This window comes from Camellia sinensis, chromosome 3 (genome assembly GCF_055761805.1).
Source record: "Camellia sinensis isolate YWXY chromosome 3, ASM5576180v1, whole genome shotgun sequence".
Classification (NCBI taxonomy): Eukaryota; Viridiplantae; Streptophyta; class Magnoliopsida; order Ericales; family Theaceae; genus Camellia; species Camellia sinensis.
This window is the reverse complement of record NC_138963.1, coordinates 81,581,380-81,594,999: the sequence shown is the minus strand read 5'-3', so window position 1 is coordinate 81,594,999 and position 13,620 is coordinate 81,581,380. Positions and strand designations below refer to the sequence as shown.

Below are 13,620 nucleotides of genomic sequence, written 5' to 3'. Positions count from 1 at the left end.
GAATAATTTTTGTAATTTTATAGAATAAACTATGTGAATGTTCACATTTATATGAATAAGAATAATATGAATATTTTTTTTTTTTGAAAAGTGTGAATATTCACACTAGTTTTTACGCTTTTTAAAAATTCACAATATTTTATATATTGAAATTATGAATATTCAAATTTAACTATAGTATTTTTGTCCGAAAATATAGATTTTCTGAAAATTCACATTATAATAATAAAAATAAATCACATTGTAGATGATAAATTATATTATATATTTTAACAAAATTTTGTTCTACAATCAAGATACAGATTTTTTTTTTTTTTTTTTTTTTTTTGAACTAATCAAGATACAGATTGAATTGAGATTATATTGCCAAGTTCGGATACACAAAAAAAGGTGGGATTTTGGTCTTTTAGAAAGCTATAAGGCGAAATGGAATTGCGAATTTTGAATGAGATTGGCTTGTTTTGCCAACTTGGCTACAACTCGGCTAAAAATCATTTTTTTGATTTTTTTAGATTGTATCACTTCTATTTTTTTATACATTTTTTTTTTTTAAAAAATTAAAAAAAAAATCAATTTTTAACATGGTTTCCAAAATAAGCCTAAATGTGATATGACTCCTAATTATGGAATTTATGGGTGAAAGCCCCTTAAAAAAAGATTAAAAAAAAAAAAGAGTAATTTTAAATTATACATGTAAAACATGTATCTAATGGAAATGAGTTTCTTACTCTACTAATTTACAATAAAATTCTATATTTTTAATTTATCTTATATTTTTCGTAAAGTTATCTTTGGACCCTGGCAACTACAAAATTATTTAATTTTAATGAGTTGAAAAAGACCAACAAATCTAATTTATTTTATTTTATATATATAAATAAATAAAAAAAGGTTTAGATAGCGGTTACTCACAGGGTCAATTTGGTCATATAATTTGAATTCTCAAAACAACTTTGAAATCTGACAGCTCCGCTCCGTCCCAAGTGTTTAGCCCTTTCTTCCTTCATTTCTTACTGACAAGGAGAGAGAGAGAGAGAGAGAGAGAGTGAAAATTTAATCTATTCTGATAATTGAGAGAGAGTGAAAATCTATTTTTGTGTATCAGGATTGACATGGCTGGTTACGTTGGGATTTTGGTATCAGATCCATTGCTACAAAACCAATTCACGCAGGTCGAACTTCGAAGCTTGAAGTCTCACGTAAGTCTCTGAAACTTCTCATTCGCTCGCATTCTACTTTTTTATTCAAAAAAATCTTTGATCTCTTGATCACTTTTTTTTTTTCCTTGAACTAATTCAATTGCGTTGTTGCAGTTCATGACGATGAGGAGAGAGAACGGTCGTCTCACACTCGCCGACTTGCCGGCGAAGATGTCGAGACTCAAACACGTCGGAGAAAATCTTACGGAGCAAGAGAGAGCTTCGTTTCTTCGAGATTCTTATCAGAACTTGGACGACGATGTCGATTTCGAACTTTTTCTTCGGGTGAGCCTCGGAGAAGACTAGAGTTTATATAGACAGATAAATAGAGATGGAGCAACATCGTTTCATTTCTTTAGGGGAATTTAAATTCGGTTTTTTGCCAAGAAATGCTAGGTTTTGATACAAATTGAGCATTACGATTCTTATACTATTTTTTAATTATTTGGGACCGGTTATCAGAACGAAGCTCTGAGTTGATGTAAGCTTATAATACATGAATTTTTTTCAAGAATTCATCTGTATGGTTTTGAATTTTCAAAAAGTGGTTTTTTTTTAAAAAAAAATTATATTTTGATCATATTTTGCAAATTCTTTTAGATACATCTAATGTCGATGTACTTAAAAATTAAAATATTTGTGATTAAAAAATCTACCAAATACCAAAAAGTATTGAATTTTTATATTTTTATTTTGTATTTAGTGAATTTGTTAAATATTTTTTCATAAATTTTATATTTCCAAGTGTATTTAGAAACATTAATTAAAATATTTAAAAAATTCACTATATATATAAGAATTGAAAACTCAAAAACTGTTTTTGAAAATTTTGAAACCAAACAAGGTGAACTTTCCTCAGTTTACTCGGAACCAAATTGCGTAAATTCAATTCTTGCAGTTTTCTTAGTGTTAATTTGAATTGTTTTTGTTTTAATCTATATTGCCTTTTGTTTTCCTCTGTTTTCTCTGCAACCAAGCAGTTGTGAAATCACTATCTATTTTAAAGGAGTTTTAGATTTGTATAATTACAGCACGATTTCTTTTTTGGCAGGTTTATTTGAATCTCCAAGCTCATGCAAGTGCAAGGATGGGAGGTGCAAAGAACTCATTTGCATTCCTAAAGTCTCCTACTTCTGCACTGCTTCACACAATTAGCGAATCCGAAAAGGCATCATATGTGGAGCATATCAATACCTATCTTGCACAAGATGAGTTCTTGAAGGGATACCTTCCCATAGATCCTATAACTAATGATGTCTTTGAAATTGCAAAAGATGGAGTTCTTCTCTGGTAATCATCAGTAGTTGGTGCTTTACGTAGTAACTGGATAAAATCATACATAGAAACGAGGAAAACATATGTCCTTAGTCTGTTATTTGGTGTTCTTGTATGCAATAATGAGAAGCATTTTATTTCATGCAGTAAGCTTATTAATCTGGCAGTTCCCGATACGATTGATGAACGAGCGATCAATACTAAGAGAGTACTCAACCCATGGGAAAGGAATGAAAATCATACTCTTTGCCTTAACTCTGCCAAAGCGATTGGATGTACTTTAGTCAATATAGGGACTCAGGATTTCATTGAAGGAAGGGTATGTCCACATGTGAACTCATAGATGAATGCTTTCTTACATATTGAAATGTTTGACATGTTGTATAGGTTGGCATGATCTTATTTGGATTTTAAATCCATTTGAAACTGAAGATTTAAGAACCATTTCCTAAGAAAATAGATTGTGACTTATTGGAGTTTCTTTCATTGTGGATTGGGATTAGTCTTTACTACTTCAGTCGTCTTGCTTTGACCAAGGAAGTTTTTTGGTGTTGCAAGCACATGGGGCTTCTTTTCTTCTTTTCCAATTTAATCTGTTATCTTTGTACTTCAAATATATTTTGTGTACTAGTTTCTAGTGTTGTGATTTTCTTTTTGTGTTCATTTCCCTCAAGTTCTTGACATAGTTCTCAATTCTGAGTTGCATTTCAGAAAAGTAGTCTTAAAGATTTAATTATTTGGTTTTATGTGGTTAATTGATTGTTATTTGTCAATTGATTAGGTGTGTCAGCTTGCTTACGTTATTACTTTCGTTATTAGAGCTTTGAATGGGTTGGATTGGGTGGCTTAGTTCTTTCTACAACTATCCAAACCTATGAAGCACGGCTACTCCAAAAATAGTGCCGTACGAGTACCGGGTACTTACCGGGTGCAGGTACGCGTACCGGTACGGCGGTACGCGTACCGGTACGGCAAAAGAAGGTCCGGTACGTTTGGTTCATTCGGGTACGGCATGGGTACGGCATGGGTACGCCACGGGTACGCTATGGGTACGGCGTGGGTACGCCAGAGCCAAATTTTTTTTTTTTTTTTTTTTTTTCCTGCCCTTGCAGATCAGCAATTATTTTTATTTTTATTTTTTTATTTTTTGTGCCCTTGTAGATCAGTAATTTTGATGTTCCTCTGTTGTCCTGTCTGTCTGTATAAATTGTATAAGCATATCAGCAAATTATTTTGATGTTTTTAAAAAGCAATTTGAACTAAAAAAAATAACAAGGCCTATAAAGGGTAGTTCTGTGTATGACTATGCATTAGATCCTCCTAGAATTTCTTTATAAAATCTTTAATCATAACAAACTTTTAAAATTTATGCACAAAATATTAAAAATTGATACTGTATTAGTTGATTAATAGTGGTTGGGAATGATGCAATTTTATGTATTATGCAAATTGCAATTGATAACCTGCCCCAATTGAGAATTTTTTTTCCTTTACTGTTGGCAATTAACTTTAAATCTTTCTTTGGTCTCCTGTTATTTCTTTGGTCTCACCCTATAAAAATAGCAAATTGATGAGCAAAAAGAAAGATTTTAAAATTAAATTATGATCACAAATTCACAGTGCATAACATGTCAAAGTGAGAGATTTCACAAATATTATTTTTAACGCTTAATGGTTTTAAATTATAGGAAAATGAGTAGTTCTTTTTTTAGTTTTGATATTTAATTTTAATTTGTAGGTTGGATCCTTTAATCATAATTATATTTCAAAAAAAAAAAATACCGACGTACCGCAGCCGTACCCGTATCGTACTTTTTTTGAGTTTTGCCGAATCGGCGTACCCGCACTCGTACCCATACCGTACTCGTACCCGCACCCGTGCTTCCTTGATCCAAACTAAACAAAACCAGAGCCTAATAGGCTTCCAAGAATAATTCCCTCTTATTGGGGGTTAAACTGAACCTACCTTCTTAATATAAATACAAATTAGAAAAAGGAGTTGGTTGAGTTCAAGTTTAATAAATCTGCTTGCCTGGGCCAAATCAACGCATATCAACTTCAACCCTTGCTAAAGAATTTTGATCTTGTTTGTTGGATTATGTCAAGTTTAATTGTTATGTCTGTTCATTACTTTAGTAGTTCTAGTACTTAGAATGATATCCTATTTCATTTATTTGCAGCGGCATCTTGTGCTTGGATTGATATCACAAATTATTAAGGTAAGATTCTTTCAATTACTTATGCAAACCTTTCACAGATATTGGATTTAAAATCATGATCTGTGAACTTTTACAAATACAATCTCTTTGAAATTTATCGGCCTGATTAGAGTGCTCAATTCTTTAGCATTTAGCCTATATGTGGGTAAACTTTGATCTTCCTAACTTATGGTATTTCAGATACAACTATTGGCAGACCTCAATTTAAAGAAAACACCTCAGTTGGTGGAGTTGATTGATGATAGTCAGGTGAAGAAAAAATATTTCATTAGAAGCTTTGGATTTTTGCAATGACTAGTGTCACAGTTTCACATCAGCAATTTATCTTGCGCATATGCTTGTTTTATATTTGAATCTATCAGGATGTAGAGGAGCTGATGAGTTTACCACCAGAGAAAATTTTGCTTAGGTGGATGAATTTTCAACTGAAAAAATCAGGCTACAAGAAAACAATCACGAACTTCTCTTCTGATATAAAGGTAATTAGTATGAATCTAAATTGTAATAATTTTCTCGTGTTTCCACCATTCTCAGTCATTTGACATTCTTTCTATAATTTTCAACAATTTTGCGCTGTCAATTTGTTGTGTTCCTAAATTTATTGCTGGTGTGAAGATGTGTTGGTTTCTACCCCTTGTTTCTTTTGGGCACTGTAAGAAGTTTTATTCCAATTTGCGACTTTAGTCTCTTGAAGCACTTGAATGTGATTAGATTGAGGGTGAGGATACAAATATGCTGATTCATTGTTGGGAGGAGGATTAATAAATTAATCGGACTCATATTTCTAAAATCTGGATACATCCTGAAAGGATTCTGCAACATGACCGTTATAGCTCTTGATTTTGATAGGCTAGAGTTGGCTACTATTAGAAGGATTTTTAAATCTTAAGAAATGTATAGTATAAAGTAAGCAAACAAATTCGAAGCACCTGATTGATAAGTTCTACTCTATCCTAGAAAGTCATCTATTTCTATTGTACTAGATAAGAGGATCAAACTTTAATTAACCATCAGTTAAGAGTGTACAGTCTATTTGGGTGTAGAACCATAAAAAATAGAGTAGGGGAAGAAGAATGAGGAAGATGAAGAGAAATTTTGCAGTGAAAAAAATGAGAGGTTCTGAAATTATTCACTCAATCAATTATCCAAATCAATGTAGAGTTTCTCCATATGCAATCTATATTTATAAGAAAACAATATCCATAAGAAAATAAAGAAAAAAAAAAAGAAGTAAAATTCAATAAATTAAACTTAATAAAACTAAAATTCTTAACGGCTCTTGCGCTTTTTTATATGTGCACAATCCTCACCCCAGATAAGGAAGGGACATGGCTGCCCTAAACTAAACTGAGAATGTAACTTTTACTAGAGCCAACTGGAGGAAATGGATCTAGATAATTGGGACAAAGGCTTGTTGTTGAGTTCAGTGTTTTGGTTTTTAGCTAGACTTTAGAAAACAATCTCACTAGTACTCATTGCTATATTTAGTTCTTTACTTATTTTATTTAGACATACCTTAATATTGAAAAGTGATGATTTGATTTGAGGTTGCAGTATTTGACCAAACAATATGCTTTCCCTGCAGGATGCAGAGGCTTATGCTCATCTTTTAAATATTCTTGCTCCTGAGTACAGTAATCCATCTACATTGTCTGTAAAAGATCATTTAGAAAGAGCAAAGTTAGTTCTTGAACATGCTGATAAGATGGGTTGCAAGAGATATTTAACTGCAAGAGATATTGTGGAAGGTTCCCCGAATCTTAACCTTGCTTTTGCGGCACATATCTTCCAGCACAGGTGGGAATGGACCTCTTTCATGTGCAATAAAATCCATCTAATGTGTTCACATATGGATTCTTTGGTAGTATGGACCACTTTCATGTGCAATGAAATCTATCTAACGTGTTTACATATGGATTCTTTGGTAGTTACAAAATCTTTATGAAGGATGTGATCCTGTAATAAAGTACCTACCGGTGGTATGGATCATAGATTACTTGCTTCTTCAGATAAACCTATTTGCAATTAAGTGTTTCATGTCACTATTTCATAATGTCTCAACATGTATGCTTACAAAATATGCACTTCTGATGGTGTGAAAATCTGCAAATTTTATGCAATTTTGATGACTTACATGAAAGGGTGGTGTTCTGGCCTTATAGCCCTTTCACTCCTAAATAAATCACAACATTTGTGTTAACTCATTTTAACTTTTATGAAAAGAATCCACCTCTATCTACCTCAGGAAATGTTCACTATAGGTGTGTTATTCCTTATTATTGAGTAATTGTTATAGCTCCATCATTCTGCTTCCATCTGCATGTCAATATAGTTTCACGAACTCTTGGTGCAAATGTGTTGCTGCATTTGACTAGGAGTTGCTGTCTCCAGCACTCATCGTCTGGAAACATGACAAGCTTATTTATGTCCACAAATCATAGTCTCCAATAGCAAAGTATCCATTGGATCTTGGTCATGACATTGATGAAACTAAAAAAATTAAAGCATATCTTTTACAGGGATCCATAGTTCTTTAACTTAGCTATCCTAGTCTAGTTCATGCATTCTGGATTTGTCCGTTCGTATATGTAAGTAGACGCTACATAGCTTACTCTTGCAATCACTCTAACAATTTTGATTTATGATTATCCCATATGGGAGTATAATTGATTATCCCATATTTAATTTTTGCCTTTGAAGGTTTATGGTTCCCACATATATTTTATGTTTCTTACATATATCAACAATTCATTAGTAGTTGATATATATGCTAACTTGAGTTTTGACTTGTAGAAATGGGCTCTCAACCCAAACAAAACAGATTTCTTTTCTCGAAACCTTGCCTGAAGACACACTAATCTCTAGAGAAGAGAAGGCATTTCGATTTTGGATGAACAGCCTTGGAAATTCAACATATATTGACAATGTCTTCGAAGATCTTCGAAATGGGTGAGTATCCTCCTGTTTAAAAGATAGAGCACAACTTCACCCCTATAAGTGGTACACTTCTGTACACTAACTTTACTAACAAATCTAACTTCCTAAAATGTTGACCAAAAAAAAAAAAAAAAAAGAGCCCATAAAATTAGTATTTTAAAATTTTGATCATATTTCCTGAAGAAAGTAAAAGATAGAGAACTTGGATACTGCTCTGTCATCACAATTATGGGTTGAAATTAAGCTTCAGAGTCAGATAGGAAATTGCGTAGAAAAATTGACAACTTTATTGTTTAAAGCTAATTTGAATGATGTCGAAGTCTAAATATTGCTTACTGACAGCCTTGCTTTCATCTCTAGGTGGGTACTCTTACAGACCCTTGATAAGGTGTCACCAGGGATTGTTAATTGGAAGGTTGCAACTAAGCCTCCAATTAAAATGCCATTCAGAAAAGTAGAAAACTGTAACCAAGTCGTCAAGATTGGAAAACAATTGAAGTTTTCCCTTGTAAATATTGCTGGGAATGATATTGTTCAGGGAAACAAGAAATTGATATTGGGTATGTTCTCTACCATATTTATCATTGACATACTACATGTGTCGTGCAAGATGTTGACATATTTAATCCATGGCATACATAAATTTTTATTCAAGTATGTTGAATTTCTTCAATATGATAAAAGGTTCATATGTTTAATCTGAATCAAAGAACATTGGACTTTCTTTTCAGCTTATTTGTGGCAACTGATGCGATACAACATGCTTCAGCTTCTAAAGAATTTGAGATTTCATTCCCATGGGAAGGAAATTACTGATGCTGACATTTTAGATTGGGCTAACTCCAAAGTGAGGAATTCAGGACGCCAGAGTCATATGGCTAGTTTTAAGGTATTATGTTGAAAACTTTTCTCCTTTCATATATGTAATCACAATTTAAGCCCCGGGTATAGCTCCTGTGTCTAAATTGAAGGTCTAGGTCAATAAATATTATGCGTTGTAGTTTTGTTAAGCCTTGTGTATAGCTGAAGGTTGAGCCTATTCCTTCTCTTGATGTGTATGTATTGATTTTTTGACTGGGATTAAATGAACTAGATGCTGCTAAGCATAAATGATATTGATTTGGCTCATTTTTTCTATTATTTGCCAAGATTAAAGCTACTGGCCTTGTGTCTTTAAACATCATATCTTCAATGGTTGTTGTGATGGTCCATAAAAATCTAAGAAATTAAATAGCAACGTGACCTAGTGGCGAATAATCCGATATCAGACATTTTTTTTTTTTTTTGGGTGGGTACCGATATCAGACTTTTCCTTCAAACAGCAGGGAATTTCAAAATTTTAGGAATGTTTAGATATTATATTTTAATGTCAACACTTTCAACTTTGTTCTAAGATTTCTCTTTGGTGGTGGTCATTCAATGGAAGGTCTTATTCAGCTGGAGTAAGGCATGAATTGAAGATCCACTCTCAAGGGATACCTTTCTTCTTTTGTGTTCTTTCTATATTTTATATTTTTTAATTTTTAATTTGTCTTCACTATTCTCGGTGGAGTCATTCTATTCTTCTAATTAAATCATGGAGAATATGGAAAATCCTGGGTTTGAGTTTAATTTCTTGTAAGAGATTTGAATCCAAATCTGATTGCCATGTATCCTTAATAGTTGTAACCAAGTTCAAGAATTTTAATTTCAGGTGTATATTTAAACTTGAATTCAATACACTGATGAACTTTGTTGCATTTTTGGGAGAATGATATTTATCTTTAGCAATTGAAAATGATAAGAGTGTGGTGACAGGCGCTTCCAAGATTTGTGACCAATGACAGTCTAGTTAACAGATTAATAACTATTTCAATTTCACAGGATAAGAGTTTGTCGGATGGCATTTTTTTCCTCGATCTGCTTAGTACTCTAGAGCCTCGAGCTGTTAATTGGAGTCTTGTTACAAAAGGAAAAAATGGTATGTTTTCCTCTAATTATTATTTGATCAAAAGTTTTTTTAGTTTGCTTTACAACCTTTACTGGCTGTGTTTATGGACTTATGGTTAACTGGAATGTGTGTTATATTGGATGACTTTTTTGAATGATTGGAGCTCTCACCATGAAGCAGCATTTTGTTTAGCTCAAAATAAGGGAATCATGCCTGACCTTAATTCACTGCATGTTCCTACTTGTTGCATTTGCTATTAGTTTCCTCTAGTTTTGTTATTGGTGCATTTACTGTTAAACCAAATCTCCTGGATGAGATCGTGGTTTTTCATAACCTTTGCAGGACAGGGTGCATACTCAATATTGGAGGGCCTGTTAATGGATAATGTTGTTGTAATTCATCATATTGGATGTTTTAATCAAATGCTTTCGAGGACTTAAACTGACCTACCGAGAATTGTTTATCTTGGCTATGCATGTATATCATGAAAAGTCTTCAGCTGGATTCTGGAATAAACCATATAGGTGTTCGTAGAGGCATGAATTGTGACCTGGATTCAAATCTTCCTTGTTTCAGCAACTTGTTCTTGAACCGATCAAATTATGGAATGATATTGTAAAGTTGCCTGAATCTGCAAAATCACAGAGGCTAGATCTAGACTGGAAAAAGTTTGACAGCAAAAAAATAAATAAATAAGTAATGGAACAATCAAGTTAAACCTGAACAAAATCGAGTGAATTCAGGAAAACTGAATAATTAAAATGTTGAATTTTGAGATGTACAATAGGGTCTTCAATTCCACAATGTTGACAATTTGGACCTTCCCCTACTTGAGTGCTACTTTTGTTCTCCATTAGCCCACTGGCTCTATGTGGAGGTTTTTACCTGAAACCACATTCTTCTTTACTTTAGTCAATGTCAGAAAGGCTTCATATTCTAATAAGAGATACTCCATGTACCACACTAATAAAGAAGGGTTATGCATTAATCATAACTAATTAAATAGAAATAAAATATTTCATTTTGGTTAAAGTCAAATATATCTCAATTGTATCCATTTCAGAAAAAAAATAAAAATAAAAATAAAAAAATCATCATATATGATTATAATCAAATTTTGACATATAGGCATCTCTAGCTGGTTGTAAACCATTCAGTCCAAGTTGCATCATTTGGGTACAATTGTTTGACAAATTTGTGCTCTGAAATTCCTTTGCTTTCGTAATACACATTATCTCTTGATTTCACCTTAGTTTGTGTAAAAGTTGCAGATTAAACGAAAGTTCACAACTTAAATTAAGATACGTTAGTTCAATATGCCTCAAATATTGTTACATTTGATTTGTCTGAAAATATGAAGGTCTCTAATAATGACATTAGGGATGAACTTTTGTTGTGTCAGTGTCTTGTAGAGTGACCTTACGTATGCATCCAGAGTTTTAATCCCCTACCTAGGAGGGCATTATAGAAGTACATTGTAGTTTCAAAGGTTTAAGAGAAGCGTGTACTTAGTTGTTTGTGGTTGATTTCAGAGGTACATGTTTTGAATGTGAATTCTGTTTAGCTCTTCATTGGTTTTATTTATAGGTTGTTTCCATAATGTCGGGTGAAGATGGATTGGATTGTAATTATCTCTTTGAATGGAGTGATGATGTAGTCTAGATGTTGTAGGTTTGTTACCACCTCGAAATTTTCACATTCTCTATGTATTTACGTTTTTGGCTGCACTGAATTTTGTATGATCTTCACGTGATGTTCCTTCTGATTTTTCTTTTATTTTTGTACTCCTTTTTGGGTTTATGCCACTCCTATTATGTTTGGAAGTGATTGTTTTATTTTTATTAAATTTTGGCTACATAGATGAGGAGAAAAAGATGAATGCAACCTACATCATCAGTATAGCAAGGAAGCTTGGGTGTTCAATATTTTTGCTTCCTGAAGACATAACTGAGGTATTTACAAGTTAAAACATGACTTTTTAAATAAATAAATAATTCTAATCCAGGGTATTTCCTGCCCAGCCCAGCCCATTTGGGCCCAAGTTACCTCGTATCTGGACAGACGAGAACTAATAATCCTTGGAGGCTGTATTCTTGTTTTTTACTTTTAATTTTCATTGCAGTTAGTATACCATTGCATTTGATTATTACATAATTGTATGTCTTATCAGGTAAATCAAAAGATGATTCTTACATTGACTGCAAGTATCATGTATTGGTTCTTGAAACAACCTGGGGAGGAGAGGCCTTGTGGAGCTGCTTCCGATAGTGAGAGCGGAAGCCAATCAGAGACAACCTCAAACTCAACAATAGACGACACTGCTTCTGAGTCATCAACAGATGAGAATTTGAGTAGGTAGATGGGTGATGTTCTACATAACATTGATTGTTTCTTTTCGTTTCCTTTTTTTTAAACAAAAAAACCCCTTGGGTTAATTTTTAAATGGAGAACAGTATATGACAATGATAGGGGAGTGTTTGTTTCATGTGCAAATTTTGCTGCAGTAAATTCATATGTGAATAGTTTTAAAAATGTATTTGTAATTGTATTTGATGAAATGATGCTATTTGTATCAATGTTGTCGTAGGTCTGGTATGGTTTTCGTTTTATTTTATTATTATTATTATTTTTAGTAACATTATATATATTATTCCTTGGAATCGCATCTATCACTAGCACTATATTCTTCCAGAAAGCATCTTTACCAGACTGACTATTAGAAGATACACAATCAGTGGCTAAATGAGAATAAAGAATCTCTATCTACCCAGCTCATATAACTGACCTTAGTGACGACCCCACGAAGCAACTGTTTCTGAATAATTGATCAATTATCAGTGGCATCAAGCCACCTTATTTTAACTCTTTTGGCTATGAATGTTTCAAACCCCCACTGAATTTGTTATTCTTCCATAATGCAATTGTGTGAGTGTGACCAATAAAATTTTGTAAGACCAAGAGAGAGTTAGTCTAGTAGATAAGCTACCCTATTACAAAATGTGATGTCTGGGTCAAGTTTTACGTGATGCATGATTGTTGTTTGCTTTTGGGCGCCCAAATTAGAAGTCTAATTTTCAGACTTTTGGTGCAATTGTCCAAAGGAAAATGTTTCAGTGCTCTAAATTGTGAGCTCTAGAGGAGGTTTAAACTGTGAGTCTCACTGTGTAATTTGATGTTTTGGCCTTTGTTTATTTGTTTGTTTGTTTGTTTGTTTTTTTTTTTTTTTTTTTTCAGGGGATTGTCACATCAGTAGAGTTTTACTATTAGAGCTCTTAATCACTACTGTTGCTTAAAATTCTATTCTTTTACAACAATTTTAAAGAACATAATATCTTTATTTGTCAATATATCAGTCCACATGTCCTACTTATTTGTTCACTTCTTCGTTGTTGCCCACCGTGGATAGTCTCTAGGACCATTAACCATTTTGTCTTTCCTTGTATTGTAAAAAGCAAAAAGTAAAAAATATTAAAACTTTGTATGTGTAACGCTCCAAATTTTTAGTCTAAATGATAATACAACAATCATGACTTTTTAAAGGAAAACTGCCTCGTTTGGGAACAGACTAATTTAGTAACTTTTTGACTATTTGGCTAAAAAGGTAGGTAAAAAAAACTTGTATGTTTGGGATGACTTTTTGACTAATTACGAAAAGATGTGCAAAAAGTAGAGAGAAAAGAGAATCTTTGACTTTTTGGTATGGGTTGTTGGCTTTTTGGCTAATTTAGTAACTTTTTGGCTAATTGGCTAAAATAGTCTCTTGCCAAACGAGGCCTGAATATATATCTTAAAACTTACATTACATGATACAATAGTTCTTCATGCAACAATACATTAATTCAACAACAAGTAAATAAACAAATAAATACTCCCAAGGATTTACAAGTTTCTAAGGCTTGAGCCTAGTTATACAAAACGGTTTTTCAAAAACCCACACACAGAGTTGAGTCTTACACACAGAGTCACAGCAACATGAGAGTCTCGTACTCTCAATACACATTTCCTCGCCTTTAGTTAGGCGGCATCACCACATCTTTTCCTGCACAAAAATCACGTAGGG

At 32.9% G+C, this 13,620-nt stretch overlaps 1 protein-coding gene across 1 annotated transcript; it reads left to right on the top strand.

The window, feature by feature from the left end:
* Nucleotides 1–927: 927 nt before the first annotated feature.
* LOC114266358 (fimbrin-2) lies at nt 928–12,136 on the top strand. The gene is made up of 14 exons (XM_082920176.1): nt 928–1,199; nt 1,314–1,484; nt 2,251–2,489; nt 2,622–2,793; nt 4,655–4,693; nt 4,874–4,942; nt 5,056–5,172; nt 6,279–6,490; nt 7,487–7,642; nt 7,991–8,190; nt 8,362–8,519; nt 9,494–9,590; nt 11,421–11,512; nt 11,731–12,136. The coding sequence occupies exons 1-14, from the start codon at nt 1,113–1,115 to the stop codon at nt 11,917–11,919; spliced, it is 1,998 nt and encodes a 665-aa protein (XP_082776302.1). The 5' UTR covers nt 928–1,112; the 3' UTR covers nt 11,920–12,136.
* The last annotated feature ends 1,484 nt before the right edge of the window (nt 12,137–13,620 follow it).

Bases quoted from the DNA above. Each gene is read 5' to 3' on its own strand.
- LOC114266358 (XM_082920176.1), top strand. From the start codon at position 1,113: ATGGCTGGTTACGTTGGGATTTTGGTATCAGATCCATTGCTACAAAAC. The intron at 2,794-4,654 runs GTATGTCCACAT...ATTTATTTGCAG, and splicing joins AGGATTTCATTGAAGGAAGG to CGGCATCTTGTGCTTGGATT. The intron at 11,513-11,730 runs GTATTTACAAGT...ATGTCTTATCAG, and splicing joins TTCCTGAAGACATAACTGAG to GTAAATCAAAAGATGATTCT.